The sequence below is a fragment of the Megalopta genalis genome, chromosome 6 (genome assembly GCF_051020955.1).
Source record: "Megalopta genalis isolate 19385.01 chromosome 6, iyMegGena1_principal, whole genome shotgun sequence".
NCBI classification, from domain to species: Eukaryota; Metazoa; Arthropoda; class Insecta; order Hymenoptera; family Halictidae; genus Megalopta; species Megalopta genalis.
This window is the reverse complement of record NC_135018.1, coordinates 16,672,234-16,687,580: the sequence shown is the minus strand read 5'-3', so window position 1 is coordinate 16,687,580 and position 15,347 is coordinate 16,672,234. Positions and strand designations below refer to the sequence as shown.

General features: G+C 35.8%; 1 protein-coding gene across 1 annotated transcript; it reads right to left on the bottom strand.

The window, feature by feature from the left end:
* Window positions 1-9,374: 9,374 nt before the first annotated feature.
* On the bottom strand, window positions 9,375-15,289 carry CSP4 (chemosensory protein 4). Its single transcript, XM_033483800.2, has 2 exons — window positions 15,032-15,289; window positions 9,375-10,835 (listed from the first exon to the last, which is right to left on the bottom strand). The coding sequence occupies exons 1-2, from the start codon at window positions 15,276-15,278 to the stop codon at window positions 10,639-10,641; spliced, it is 444 nt and encodes a 147-aa protein (XP_033339691.2). The 5' UTR covers window positions 15,279-15,289; the 3' UTR covers window positions 9,375-10,638.
* Window positions 15,290-15,347: the final 58 nt, after the last annotated feature.

Below are 15,347 nucleotides of genomic sequence, written 5' to 3'. Positions count from 1 at the left end.
TCTCTCTCGCTCTCTCTCGCTCTCACTCTTTCTCTGTCTCTTTGTCCCTCCTTCCCCCTGATCCTCTTCCTCCCACCTGTCCCTCGGCCTCTTTGGCCCTCTCGTTTGCTCGCTAGCCCACTCTCACTCGGCTGCTCTCATCCTTTTTGCTTTCTTTCCTCCCTTTCTCTCGGTCCAGCTACCACGACCTATCATGAATCCTTTTCCCTTGCTTCAACGACCCTGTCGCTGGCGAACCAGGCGAACGTGGAAAGTAAAAGGGTGAACGAAACCAGTCGCCAAGGGGAGGCTAAATAAAATCCCAGATATTATTGCCCCTCTTCTTCTTCTTCTTCTTCTTCTTCTTCTCTTCTTCTACCTCTTCGATTCACTTTAGTCTCGTTCCCGTCTTCTTTTTCCGTTCGCCTCGCCTCAGGAACGAACGTCGCGTCGCCTCGTTCGTGAGTTATGCGTTTGCGTTCACCGATTTTCTCTGGCCACGCGTAAAATTGGTCCGCGTTCCTACGCGCCGCGTTATTTATACCAGCCGCGCTTTCGCTTGTTTGTTCTTCCGCACGCTCCACCCCCGCTCCTGGCCGCCGTGTGCTTCCCCGTCTCGTTTTTACCGGGATTCACGAGCCAGAAGTGGCAAGTGTTTCGACCAACATTCCTCCGCGTAGAGCCCTTCCATGGTGCTAATTGATTCCGCAAACCGCACGCTTCGGCGTTCTCCAACCCCCTTTTTCCACCGACACCGTCGACGCGCCTCAAAGGGTTATGTTATATACAGTGTTCTTCGATCGTCGATGTCGATACACGCTTCGAAATAACGCGGTAGTGAAATCATATACGAATCGATGCAGATTTTGTCAGAGCAACCTGAAAATTTCGGTACGTCGTTTCCAAGAACGTCGATTTGCTTGCATTCGTCGTTGTCGTCTCGCCGATTATCAGCGACTTCAATATTCCACGCAACTCTCCCCTGACTGTGATTTAGTTGGAAGAATTTTTGGTTCTTCTTCGCACGTAAACACGCGGTTCACGAACAATATTCTGGGTTTTCGAGAACGGCGCGTGGAAATGAAATCGATCCTGCGCGTTTGCTTTAACCCTTTGCACTCGAGTGGTGACTCTGAGACACCGCTAAAATTTGTTATATCACGTTCGAAGGTAATTTTTATATTAACAAAGTTTAGATTTTAAAAAATCGTTAAAAGTGTAACTGTTGTGCGATTCACAAGACTCAATTTCATATGCATAAAATGCACCTTGTCATATAAAATGAAAATACTATAAGTCAGAAAAATTAGTTTAGATTTACTGTTAAAATAGCTTCGAGTGCAAAGGGTTAACCTGTAGAGTATATAGAGTATATATATATATATATATATATATATATATAGAGAGAGAGAGAGAGAGAGAGAGAGAGTATAGTATATATATAGTAGTATAGTACCGAGGTAGTGTGGTAGTAGTATAGTATATATATAGTATTTATATATATAGAGTATATAATCAGTAGATAATAGTATATAATAGATATAATATAATAGATAGTATATAATAGAGTATATAATCAGTACATTTATTCTAAAATTTATTACGTGCATACGAACTGCATCGATTTCTTTCACGGTCTTACCGTCGTAAATCGAGCCAATATATTGGCTTTCCGGTCCTCTGAAGGTTAAACATTTTTTGATTTCTAGTAGCGAATGTTTGTGGTCGTTAGGTATGTGTGAAACAATTAGGAAGTCGTACTGCAACATGATTCTCAATTTATTGAGATCGGTGGGTCGATTACAAAGTTTTGTCGTTCCCCTTTTCCGTACAGATGATTCAATTGTGGATCTTTATGCGCAATAGTATCAGCAACTTTCGGTGCTCGACACGTTTACTGCTAAGATTGCGAGAGAGATAATTAATGATTCGGATAATTAATGGAACTTTCACCTTACGTTTATGTATTTCCCGTTGCGAAACGAATAAGTACATGAAACACGAAACAACAAAAACATCGGAAGAGTATTAGAACATCGTCGTGTCGTTCTTGAAGATATGAAATTATTAATTTTATATATAGAAATAGAAAAAATAGTTAATTCTATCTATAAAAACGAATGAAATAATTAATTTTATCTATAAGAACGAATTAAACAATTTTATCTATATAAATGGATGAAATAATTAATTTCATCTATATAGATGAATGAAACAATTAATTTTATCTATAAAAACGAATGAAACAATTTTATCTATATAAATGGATGAAATAATTAATTGTATCTATATAAGTAAATAAAATAATCAATTGTATCTATATAAATAGAAGAAATAATTAATTTTATCTATATAAATGAATGAAATTATTAATTTTATCTATATAAATGAATGAAACAATTAATTTTATCTATAAAAACGAATGAAACAATTTTATCTATATAAATGGATGAAATAATTAATTGTATCTATATAAATGAATAGAATAATCAATTGTATCTATATAAATAGAAGAAATAATTAATTTTATCTGTATAAATGAATGAAATTATTAATTTTATCTATATAAATGAATGAAACAATTAATTTTATCTATAAAAACGAATGAAATAATTTTATCTATATAAATGGATGAAATAATTAATTGTATCTATATAAGTAAATAAAATAATCAATTGTATCTATATAAATAGAAGAAATAATTAATTTTATCCATATATAAATGAATGAAAAATTATTAATTCTACGTATTATTATTTCGTACGAAGATCTCCAGTCATTTGTCATGGACACGTTTGACACAGGTACTTGAGAATGCGCACCGAAAACTTCACAGATCTTTATCGAATTTGAGGATTTTAGTCCGCGTTTAGACGACAGGGGCCCGCCATAGGACGCTTCTCTATCGAAATCGCTGTCAAGTTAGCCGGAGTTTACCCATCCTAATCCTACGCGCGTACACGCCTCTAGAGCCGCCCGTCCGGTTTCAAGCGGGACCTATCGGGGCCGAATAATCGCGATCGGTGTTTGATCGAATCAACCGTACTCGGCCGCGTGTAGAACGGTAAGTACGCGACCGGCTCGTACACGCTTACGCTTATAGGTATTACGCACGATTCGCCTGGTGCTCCTTCCCCCTAACGGGGAGCACAGGCTATCGTGGTTATTAAGGAAACAGACGAAGGAACGAAACGAAGGAACAAGCGCGTTGGGTGGTCCCGCCCCGCTGTTTATGGGGCACTGCATCTGCTGGCCCCGTATAACCCTCCGCGTTCGACCTGTGTGGTCCCACCTTACGTCCGACTTTACATTCGATTCACTACTTGCTAATGGTAGTTGCATTAGCATTAGGTGGCCGACCGGCTGTCTCCCGCGGTATTATGCGCCGTGGAGGCTGCCTCCGCTGTTACGCGATTTTTCGACGCCGATATTAATCCGACCGTGGCGCGCCGCTTTTTCTGAGTTTTTCAGACCGATCGGCATTTTTCGGACCGATCGGTTGTCCATCGACGCGCGACGCGACGCCACGGCGACTCGATTCATGCAATTATACCGGCGGACAAGATTTTAAGACAATTACGATAGATCGAAAAGCAGTCTCTAGGGGACAGTCGAGACCGTCGTCCTTTGCGATCGACATGTTATCGACCACGTCGGAATATCGTCGATCGCGTTCATCTCGAATAATATCGTATGCGAGCCGACCGGGCTCGTAAAGTGACGCCATGCGCCGCTTTATGGGGTTCGCGTGTTACCACGCGGTTTCATTGAATTGGAGCACCGATACCCAGCCTCTCCTTGCCGCAGTCTCGAGCAGGGCTCGTCCCTGCACGCTTCTAACTAATAAGTAGACTGCGCGTCCTCGTAAATTCAGACATCTCTTCATTAACTCACAGAAATTTCAATTAACGAGTGAGTTATCTCGCGCGTCGAGAATTCCAACAAGTGGAAAGTAAAATCGCGAACCTTATTATACCTTACGTTCAGAGGTACTTTGAGCAAAGGTACAGTAATGTCTTCCTAATTGGCGCTCAAAATGGACAATTCGGGAAGAGGAGATACGATTAATTTGAGTCTTGCGCCTCGTTTTCATAATTATCGATTCTAAGCAACTATAAAAACGAGCTGCAAGGCTCGAATAATCGTATCTCCTCCTCCCGAATTGTCCATTTTTCTGGACAACGTGAGCGTCAATTAGGGAGACATTACTGTACCTTTGCTTAACGCACATCTAAATGCAAGGAAATGAAGGAAATTATTAGTCAATGTTACTAGAGACGACTTACTGGAATAGCGTTGATAAACAATTTATTGAGCAGTTTCTAACTGTAAATTATAGACCATCGGGAATTATAAAATGATAGTATTGGATTATTTTCTCTCTTTTGAATACTCAGAAGTTTTTCCTTCTAGCATATAAGTTACAAAAACGAATCGACGCCGATAGTCTCGCCAGAGTACCATTAGATAAACAATGATTTCATATGTATATAGAACAGAGTGCTCTTTGTCTTTAGGTGACGTTTTTGGTTTCGTCTTTGTGAATAGTCTTCAGTCTCCTGGAGCAATCAGGAGAGTAAAGACGGTCCTTCCTCGTACATCAAATTAATAAAATAAAAGGGATAAGTTTAATTCACTGCGTTTTACTTTTATTTATCTACCCATTTCCAATAGATAGTAACAAGTTCCAATCGCAATAACAAGTCGATCTCTAAATCAAATAATCTAAAATACATGCTCGGCCCTAGTTTATTATGTAAGATTCGTTGAAATAAAACAATTTAGAACAAACCGAAACGTGGGGAGAATTTATTCTTTACGATATCTACATCAAATTGTTTGTATAATTTTGTGCAAAATGGAAATTGATTGACGGTGTACAGTAAATTCTTTCTAATTGACCCTCAGCTTGAAAACGAAAATGGACAATTTGGGAAAAGGAGATACGATTAATTTGAGTCTTGCGCCTCGTTTTTATAATTATCGATTCTAAGCAACTATAAAAACGAGCTGCAAGGCTCGAATAATCGTATCTCCTCCTCCCGAATTGTCCATTTTTCTGGACAACGTGAGCGTCAATTAGGGAGACATTACTATACCTTTGCTTAACGCACATCTAAATGCAAGGAAATGAAGGAAATTATTAGTCAATGTTACTAGAGACGACTTACTGGAATAGCGTTGATAAACAATTTATTGAGCAGTTTCTAACTGTAAATTATAGACCATCGGGAATTATAAAATGATAGTAACAAATTCTAATCGCAATAACAAGTCGATCTCTAAATCAAATAATCTAAAATACATGCTCGGCCCTAGTTTATTATGTAAGATTCTTTGAAATAAAATAATTTAGAACAAACCGAAACGTGGGGAGAATTTATTCTTTACGATATCTACATCAAATTGTTTGTATAATTTTGTGCAAAATGAAAATTGATTGACGGTGTACAGTAAATTCTTTCTAATTGACCCTCAGCTTGAAAACGAAAATGGACAATTTGGGAAAAAGGAGATACGATTAATTTGAGTCTTGCGCCTCGTTTTTATAATTATCGATTCTAAGCAACTATAAAAACGAGCTGCAAGGCTCGAATAATCGTATCTCCTCTTCCCGAGTTGTCCATTTTTGTGGACAATCTGAGCGTCAATTAGAGAGACATTACTGTATTTCTTCTCTGTTTTATAACAATTGATACGGGCGAGAAACTTCTTTGCGTTCGAATCTCCGAAAAGCGAGAATCAAAATATAAATATTGAATTTCCAACAAGCTAGTCTTTCATTCTACGTTTCCCACCCTTTTTTCCTTGCCTTCCTTCTCTATGCTTCCTAATTATCAATATTCATTATTAAAGATTTTTGCAAATTTTCTTTGATTATGTCACAACATTCACCTTGATTGCCCGGTAAGCCGGTAACTTCTGGCAGGCACGGGCCTCCCCTCCTCAATACGCATAAAAAAAGCTAGTCTTTCATTGTACGTCAGGGGTGTCAAACTCAAAAGCTAACTTGGGCCAAATAAACAATGCTTAACTTTAGGTGGGCCGCAAAAAAAAAAATCAATGTTCATAGAAACAAATATTTTTATTTTGACTAGTACATTGTAATAAACATATATAAAGTTAAATTATTGTTTACGTTCTGATACTTGACATCAAAAATGTTCATCTCGGGCCGCGAGTTTGACACCCCTGTTGTACGTATTCTGTATACTCGGGGAAACACGGTAAAACCTGAAAACTGAAACTTAACGAAGCTGTCGAGTGTTTGCAAGAAATGGAACAAACCTTCGTCGAAAAAAAAACTCGGTCAGAAAAATATTCATTCCGTAGGATTCCCATTGGACGAGCGCGTAGGCCGGAAGCAACGAACGAAATATTTTTCGTAGGGCGCTGAGATAAGACGATCGTTTAGCGTTATGCTGGTCGTGCGGAGCGAGACGTATTAATCACGGACAGGGGCCAGCCCGTGTGTGGGAAAATTCGAAACGGACTACCTGTGTTCAGCCGGGCCACGTGTGCGCACTTTCACGCAGGCCAGCACCGCTTCGTCTAATGCCGCGTCAGATCGACTTTCGAGAAGAGATACGTAACGACAGTCGGAGCTACTTTAATAGAGTAACGATGCCTGTCCTTCGGCTATCGGATTCAGCGACGGCCAGGTTCTACGTTCGAAGCTACCGGGTCTCGGCTTTATCATCGTAAAATGGGACCGGGGCCCCATCAAACGGATAACGCCGATCAAACCGACGGCATTTTTGCATATTAATACCATTAATAGATTATCCTTTACCGGGCGAACGGTAGCCCGATCGTAGATACAAATTAGCTGCCACGTTGGATATCGTTGACCGGGAGCACGGTTTTTCGTTCGTCGTTTCTATGCTGACGGCTTCTTCAAGCTTTCGTACGAAAATTTTCAATGAAAGAGAAACCGGACTCGAATGAAGATTGATCGTATTTTTATTTGATTTTCTCCATGAAACATTTTCTAGTCAAATCTTATCATTTTGTGATTTTCAGATTTTGTAATGTAATGTAATGTAATGTAATGTAATGTAATGTAATGTAATGTAATGTAATGTAATGTAATGTAATGTAATGTAATGTAATGTAATGTAATGTAATGTAATGTAATGTAATGTAATGTAATGTAATGTAATGTAATGTAATGTAATGTAATGTAATGTAATGTAATGTAATGTAATGTAATGTAATGTAATGTAATGTAATGTAATGTAATGTAATGTAATGTAATGTAATGTAATGTAATGTAATGTAATGTAATGTAATGTAATGTAATGTAATGTAATGTAATGTAATGTAATGTAATGTAATGTAATGTAATGTAATGTAATGTAATGTAATGTAATGTAATGTAATGTAATGTAATGTAATGTAATGTAATGTAATGTAATGTAATGTAATGTAATGTAATGTAATGTAATGTAATGTAATGTAATGTAATGTAATGTAATGTAATGTAATGTAATGTAATGTAATGTAATGTAATGTAATGTAATGTAATGTAATGTAATGTAATGTAATGTAATGTAATGTAATGTAATGTAATGTAATGTAATGTAATGTAATGTAATGTAATGTAATGTAATGTAATGTAATGTAATGTAATGTAATGTAATGTAATGTAATGTAATGTAATGTAATGTAATGTAATGTAATGTAATGTAATGTAATGTAATGTAATGTAATGTAATGTAATGTAATGTAATGTAATGTAATGTAATGTAATGTAATGTAATGTAATGTAATGTAATGTAATGTAATGTAATGTAATGTAATGTAATGTAATGTAATGTAATGTAATGTAATGTAATGTAATGTAATGTAATGTAATGTAATGTAATGTAATGTAATGTAATGTAATGTAATGTAATGTAATGTAATGTAATGTAATGTAATGTAATGTAATGTAATGTAATGTAATGTAATGTAATGTAATGTAATGTAATGTAATGTAATGTAATGTAATGTAATGTAATGTAATGTAATGTAATGTAATGTAATGTAATGTAATGTAATGTAATGTAATGTAATGTAATGTAATGTAATGTAATGTAATGTAATGTAATGTAATGTAATGTAATGTAATGTAATGTAATGTAATGTAATGTAATGTAATGTAATGTAATGTAATGTAATGTAATGTAATGTAATGTAATGTAATGTAATGTAATGTAATGTAATGTAATGTAATGTAATGTAATGTAATGTAATGTAATGTAATGTAATGTAATGTAATGTAATGTAATGTAATGTAATGTAATGTAATGTAATGTAATGTAATGTAATGTAATGTAATGTAATGTAATGTAATGTAATGTAATGTAATGTAATGTAATGTAATGTAATGTAATGTAATGTAATGTAATGTAATGTAATGTAATGTAATGTAATGTAATGTAATGTAATGTAATGTAATGTAATGTAATGTAATGTAATGTAATGTTATTATAACAAATTCGTCGATGACCAAACTGTAAATCTTTATACGCGAATATAGATTTCCGTGAACAAATTCGTGGAAATGGCAATCAAAAACAAAATATTTCCGCGTTGCTGAAAGTTGCATCAGAACCTAACGAGAATAAAAATCTCGCTGATCTCGTTTTTCGAAGATCTTCTTGTGCTCCCTACGATTTGTAATTTATCGTATCGATTTCTTTTGAATTTTAACTAACCAAATTCGTCAAATTCGCTGGTTGTTCGTTTTTTAATCGATCATTCTTTTCTTTGAAATATTGAATTACTTTGTCTAGTGAATATTTCTTTTTTTTAATAGCTTTAAGTACAACATTAAGTATAACTTTAAGTATATCTTTAAGTATATCTTTAAGTACATCTAATTATGCTTTAAGTCGGTAAGAACGTTCGAAACATTTCGAACGCGCTAATTGAGATTAATTAGACTACCGCGAGCTAAGAGAGTCGTGACTGTGGACCAAGAGAGTCGACTGTAATTAAAAGGCTTTTGTTCTTCTTCCCTTATTTAGTTTCCGACTTTCGCCCATTCATCTCGCGAGAGGATATTGAAAGCATCTTTGACCGAGAATATTAGTTGTCCCGAAATCTTCGTTAATATATTCCCGCGAGATGCTTGTTCGTTTTATTTCAGTTCCTTTGCCTGATATATGGTCCTTTTCTCGGAACGCTGACGTGAAAATTACTTTTTTTCTCGTACGAGTTTCGGAGCATCTCTGGTCCGATTCTTTTTTTTTTTCCTTTTCGAATAACAGGCAAGCCTTTCCGACGTGCTGGTCCTTTCGACCGCCTCTGCAGAATTCTTACATAATTTACGGCCCGATACGAAAACTAGCTGTCGATTAACAAAATTTTCTTTATAACAAAAATAACATTTACGAGCAACCGAGAGGAAAGGTATATGTATATTTTATTTTTTGCATCTCGTAATAACAACAATAATTTTTTACAGAATAATATGGTCACTAATTTTTTCAATTTTTATCAAGCAGAATTAGCTACGTTTCCGTTGATAATTTAATAATAATTTTTATAATAACAAAAATAACATTTACGAGCAACCGAGAGGAAAAGTATATGTATATTTTATTTTTTGCATCTCGTAATAAAAACAATAATTTTTTACAGAATAATATAGTCACTAATTTTTTCAATTTTTATCAAGCAGAATTAGCTACGTTTCCGTTGATAATTTAATAATAATTTTTATAATAACAAAAATAACATTTACGAGAGCAACCGAGAGGAAAAGTATATGTATATTTTATTTTTTGCATCTCGTAATAACAACAATAATTTTTTACAGAATAATATGGTCACTTATTTTTTCAATTTTTATCAAGCAGAATTAGTTACGTTTCCGTTGATAATTTAATAATAATTTAATAATAACGAAAATAACATTTACGAGCAACCGAGAGGAAAGGTATATGTATATTTTATTTTTTGCATCTCGTAATAACAATAATTTTTTACAGAATAATATGGTCACTAATTTTTTCAATTTTTATCAAGCAGAATTAGCAACGTTTCCGTTGGTAATTTTTATTACAGTGACACTCCAGCAGCTTCCGCGACGATATCGAAATATTATTACGAAGCGTAATCTATTGACAAGAAAAGGTAGCTGCATCGGGGTTATCGGTAAGGAAGAATATGCAACGAGAAATCGACTGCTGGAATCGACTGCATAATGCGCACGATCGATCGGAAACAAATTTGACGTTACTTAAAACATCTTCGACATAAGTATGCAATTTTCTTAAAATTTCGAGACATCGAAAATTTTAGATTTTAACGTTCAATAAAACATGCGTATAAGTAGTATTTCGATTTTGTTAGGTTTTATTCGTAAAGAAGAGATTCCGGCGTATCTATTTAACACTAAACCAACCGACCTGTAACGATGATTAGCGTGCATTGACTCATAAGAAAAGATAGAATTCACTTGGTTTTTGTAAAGTTTTAATTATGAGACTTGTTTCAATAATATAATTTATTCAATCATTCTCCACGAAGAAGTCTCCAAAGTTTGTGGTATCGTAAAATAAAAAATCGTGGAAATAAAAAATTTTGACCGCGGTAGGTTTAGTGTTAAACAATTGTATGGTAATCCAGTATGTCGTAAAACGCGTTGCAACGGACTTCGACGGCGAACTAATCTATCGCTTTTTCCTTGGCTTGAGAGTCGAGATAACGTTGCCTGTAAGCCCCGGTCGGATCGAACTTTGCTTCGAGGAGACTCCAGTCTTCGGATCTGTGATCGATTAAATAATGAGAAACCTTATCAGCAACTTCCTTCTGTTTCTCGCTGCAAGACGAGCAATCGTGTTCCAAAGCGTCCGGCAAATTCTCTGCAATGTATAATTTGAATATTAGCTCGCGTTCGATGACACAAAATAAATGTACTTAACGTTTTATTATCGTTCTACAGGGTATCCCATAATTACGTTGACGCTCGAAATAACTTTTTAACATTTGAAGTAACTGTTTCCTTAGCGAAAATGCAATCCGCGGCTTTGTTTACGAGTTATTAACAAAAAAACACCGACCACCTAGCGCTAGGCGGCCGAGCTTAGTTTTTTTTTTCATTAATAAAAAGATAAAGTTACTTCGAATGACTTCAGGAATCACTCCTTTCCGAGTGTTAACATAATTATGGGACACCCTGTGTACTAAGAGGAATTTAAAGAATCTGTTTTGACGTGATAATCCCAAAGGAAATTATTAGTCAATGTTACTAGAGACGACTTACTTGAATAGCGTTGATGAACAATTTATTGGGCAGTTTCTAACTGTAAATTATAGACCATCGTGAATTACAAAATGATAGTAACAAGCTCAAATCGCAATAACAAGTCGATCTCTAAATCAAATAATCTAAAATACATGCTCGGCCCTAGTTTATTATGTAAGATTCTTTGAAATAAAACAATTTAGAACAAACCGAAACGTGGGGAGAATTTATTCTTTACAATATCTACATCAAATTGTTTGTATAATTTTGTGCAAAATGGAAATTGATTGACAGAGTACAGTAAATTCTTCCTAATTGACCTTCAGCTTGAAAACGAAAATGGACAATTTGGGAAAAGGAGATACGATTAATTTGAGTCTTGCGCCTCGTTTTTATAATTACCGATTCTAAGCAACTATAAAAACGAGCTGCAAGGCTCGAATAATCGTATCTCCTCCTCCCGAATTGTCCATTTTTCTGGACAACGTAAGCGTCAATTAGGGAGACATTACTGTACCTTTGCTTAACGCACATCTAAATGTAAGGAAATGAAGGAAATTATTAGTCAATGTTACTAGAGACGACTTACTGGAATAGCGTTGATAAACAATTTATTGAGCAGTTTCTAACTGTAAATTATAGACCATCGGGAATTACAAAATGATAGTAACAAGTTCCAATCGCAATAACAAGTCGATCTCTAAATCACATAATCTAAAATACATGCTCGGCCCTAGTTTATTATGTAAGATTCTTTGAAATAAAACAATTTAGAACAAACCGAAACGTGGGGAGAATTTATTCTTTACAATATCTACATCAAATTGTTTGTATAATTTTGTGCAAAATGGAAATTGATTGACAGAGTACAGTAAATTCTTTCTAATTGACCCTCAGCTTGAAAACGAAAATGGACATTTTGGGAATAGAAGGCTCGAATAATCGCATCTCCTCTTCCAAAATTGTCCACTTTTACGTGCAAGCTGAGAGTCAATTAGGGAGAATTTACTCTACCACGTATATCCGTCATGGCATGTAAATCATGCATTGAAATCACTGAAATAATTTCAGATGCCGCAGAATCTTGTACCGTAAAAAATGAACATCAACATTTTTCCACGCAAATGAATCCTTAATGCTCCGTTTTACACGATAATCGGCGGAGTATCGAAAAATTCTCAATAAATACTGTAATTTGCGCGATCATTAAATCGAAAGGCATCGAAGTCTCCCGGTACTTCCTTTTTCTGGATGAACGAATATCTGCGGGCCGAGTATATGTATAATTTCGCGAGAAAGGTATTGATATCTACATCGGCGATTACGTCGGGTAATTCGTGGGATCATTACGGGGATGAAAAGGTTAGATTGAAAAAAAGTCCCATAACTCGTAACTGCTCGTAACAAGTACGCGCTGGCATTAAAGACAAAATGCGGACAGTGTAGGTTCGCGGGCGCAATAACCACGGTTTCCGAACAAAATATCCTTCGAGCCCAGCACGTACTAAAGAAAGACATTCTCCGGTCGGGTAATTATATCACGCGGTATTTTTTTTGCCAGATGGCAAAGGACGCGTAACTGATTTAATGCGCGACCTTGTCCCCCGGGAATAGTAACGACGCTCATAAAATTGCGGTCGACCGTAAAACGACGACGTCCCGCGTAAGAACAGCTGTGCTATATGCATACGAGCGCATACAAGTGCACGCGGGGTGCCCACGTGTGCGTTTTATACCGGGTCATTATAACGAGCGGCTCGAGTTTTCCGAGCACCGCCAAATGAAGCTGCACACCGTGTCACGTTATTATTTTCATCCGCCTTATAAATCGACGCAGAAGTTGACAGCTTCATTCGGTTGAAACGTTTCGTATGTTTATCAAATTTAACCGGAGTGTACGCGATCTTGTTTGACGAACTTCGGTAACTTCTGAATTAGTGTTTTTATCGTAAATAAGATTTACGTTGGCCGCGCGGAATCGCGCAAAGAGTGAAATGATATTTGAATAACGATCGCCGGCTTTTTAAACTTACAAACTGACTATGGAGTTTTTACATTTGTATTAGGTGTACCGGAAAGTTCTGTCCGATAGTGTCACTTCAAGTTTCAATCCATGTGCACATGTTGATTTGAGACATATATGACTACCTCTCTTTATCATTGCATTTACACACATGTACTCTCCTAAATAAACTGAAACAGATGGTAGAGAAAATATTTCGGAAGCAATTTTTCGAAAAATACGAACCAGTTCTTGTTATCCCGAAATAACTAAAATATTCATCGGTGCGAAGAGAAATTGCATTTCTAAACTAACTTTTGGGTTATTCGTTTGTTGAGGACAACGTTTCATTCTCGCAAATATTTTATTTTATTCTTTTTTATAAAATAAATTGCTTTTACATATTTTTTGACTCTAGCATCGATATTGCAGAGAATCGAATTCTTTACGTATGTTTATTCTACCGGTCAAATATCGCCAACAAAGGGCTAGCTTTTCGTTTCTATTTCAAAGAAATAAATCGCTTTTGTATTTAGTAAATTCTATATAAAATCGCGATAACGAAATTCACACGATTTTATGGCGTAAGATGTTCATGAAACCGGGCAATAATCGAAGAATTCGAGTCACTTAAAAAACGTGTACGTTACACTTGTATTCTTCTGCTCGTCTTGTATAGTTGGTTCGATAAATTTGAAAATTGTTCGCTCGGCATTTGTATATGTATATTAGGTCTACCGGAAAGTTCTGTCCGATAGTGTCACTTCAAGTTCCAATCTATATGCACATGTTGATTTGAGACATATATGACTATCTCTCTCTATCATTGCATTTACGCACACGTATTCTCCTAAATAAACTGAAACAAAGATGTCTCATGTCATTATTAAGTGAGACGCGATCGTGAAAACATGGCTACCGATGATAATGCCAGACCACATGCTGCTTTGGCGACTCGTCAGAAAATCGCAGAGCTAGGCTGGGAAATTCTGTCGCATCCACCATACTCCCCAGACCTAGCATCCTTCGATTATCACTTGTTTCTCTCTTTGCAAAACTTTTTACAGGAAAAAAATTCAAAACTAAAGCTGATGTCAACCAAGCACTAGTCGAGTTCTTCGCCTCTAAAAATAAATCATTTTTCAAAAATGGCATTTACAAGTTGCCATCACGCTGGCAAGAAGTCATAAGTAACGATGGAAAGTATATTCTACAATAAATATTATTAAATGTATGAAAATTGTGTTATATTTCAATTCAAAAACGGACAGAACCTAATAATTACCTAATAATTTAGTAGACCTAATAATTTCAATGTCCTGCGAAATGTATGCTAAATAATTTACGAACGGTTAATTTTCTTGCGAAAAGATCTTTTATTCCTATTCAATATTGTCTCTCACAGTTGATTATAGATTCTGTGCACGGTCTAGACAATTATAGAATAGATGATATAATTCCTGGATCGTTAATTGTCTCGTAGAAGAAATTAGGCAGACGAAAAGTAAAGCAACGTTTAGCTTCTCCGTATCGATTGTGAATTTCGTGCACCAATATAAATTTAATATAAAAGAAAATAATATAAAATAATATAAAAAAATTCAATATAATATAAAAGATCATTAATACAGATTGAATATTGATGAAAGTCTCTAAATTTAGATTCTCGATGAGTTAATATAAATTCTAGTTGCTTTTTGTTTCGTAACTGTCGCTCGCGTGTCGATTTTATAATCACCAAAGTACATACATATAAATTTGCAAATTTTACACTCGAACGAAGAGATTTGCAGCGACGCTCGAGCACTCACTTTTAAGTTCAGTTGCGTCAGGAGTGCAAGGACCGCGATCCAGAAGACAATTCACGTATCCATTCAGAAGTCTCTCGCTTTTCAGCACCGAATCGATATCGACGTCGTCGTATTTGGTAGTGTACTTGTCTTCGGCAGCTGCCGACAGCAGAAGACAGCCCGAAAATGCGAGAACAACGATGACGTTCTTCATTTTTGAGTGGTAGCTCGTAGGATCTCGAAGCTGGTTTCTTCTCTCACTGATCATCAAACTCGTTAGTAGACGCGTTTTATATACTTCGTGCGAGGCTCGTTTGTTGCACGAGATCGCGCGGCA

Excerpts from the sequence above, each read along its gene's own strand:
- CSP4 (XM_033483800.2), bottom strand. The coding sequence starts at position 15,278 with ATGATCAGTGAGAGAAGAAACCAGCTTCGAGATCCTACGAGCTACCAC. Across the intron at positions 10,836-15,031 it reads TGACGCAACTGAACTTAAAA|AGAATTTGCCGGACGCTTTG; the intron begins GTGAGTGCTCGA and ends TATACATTGCAG.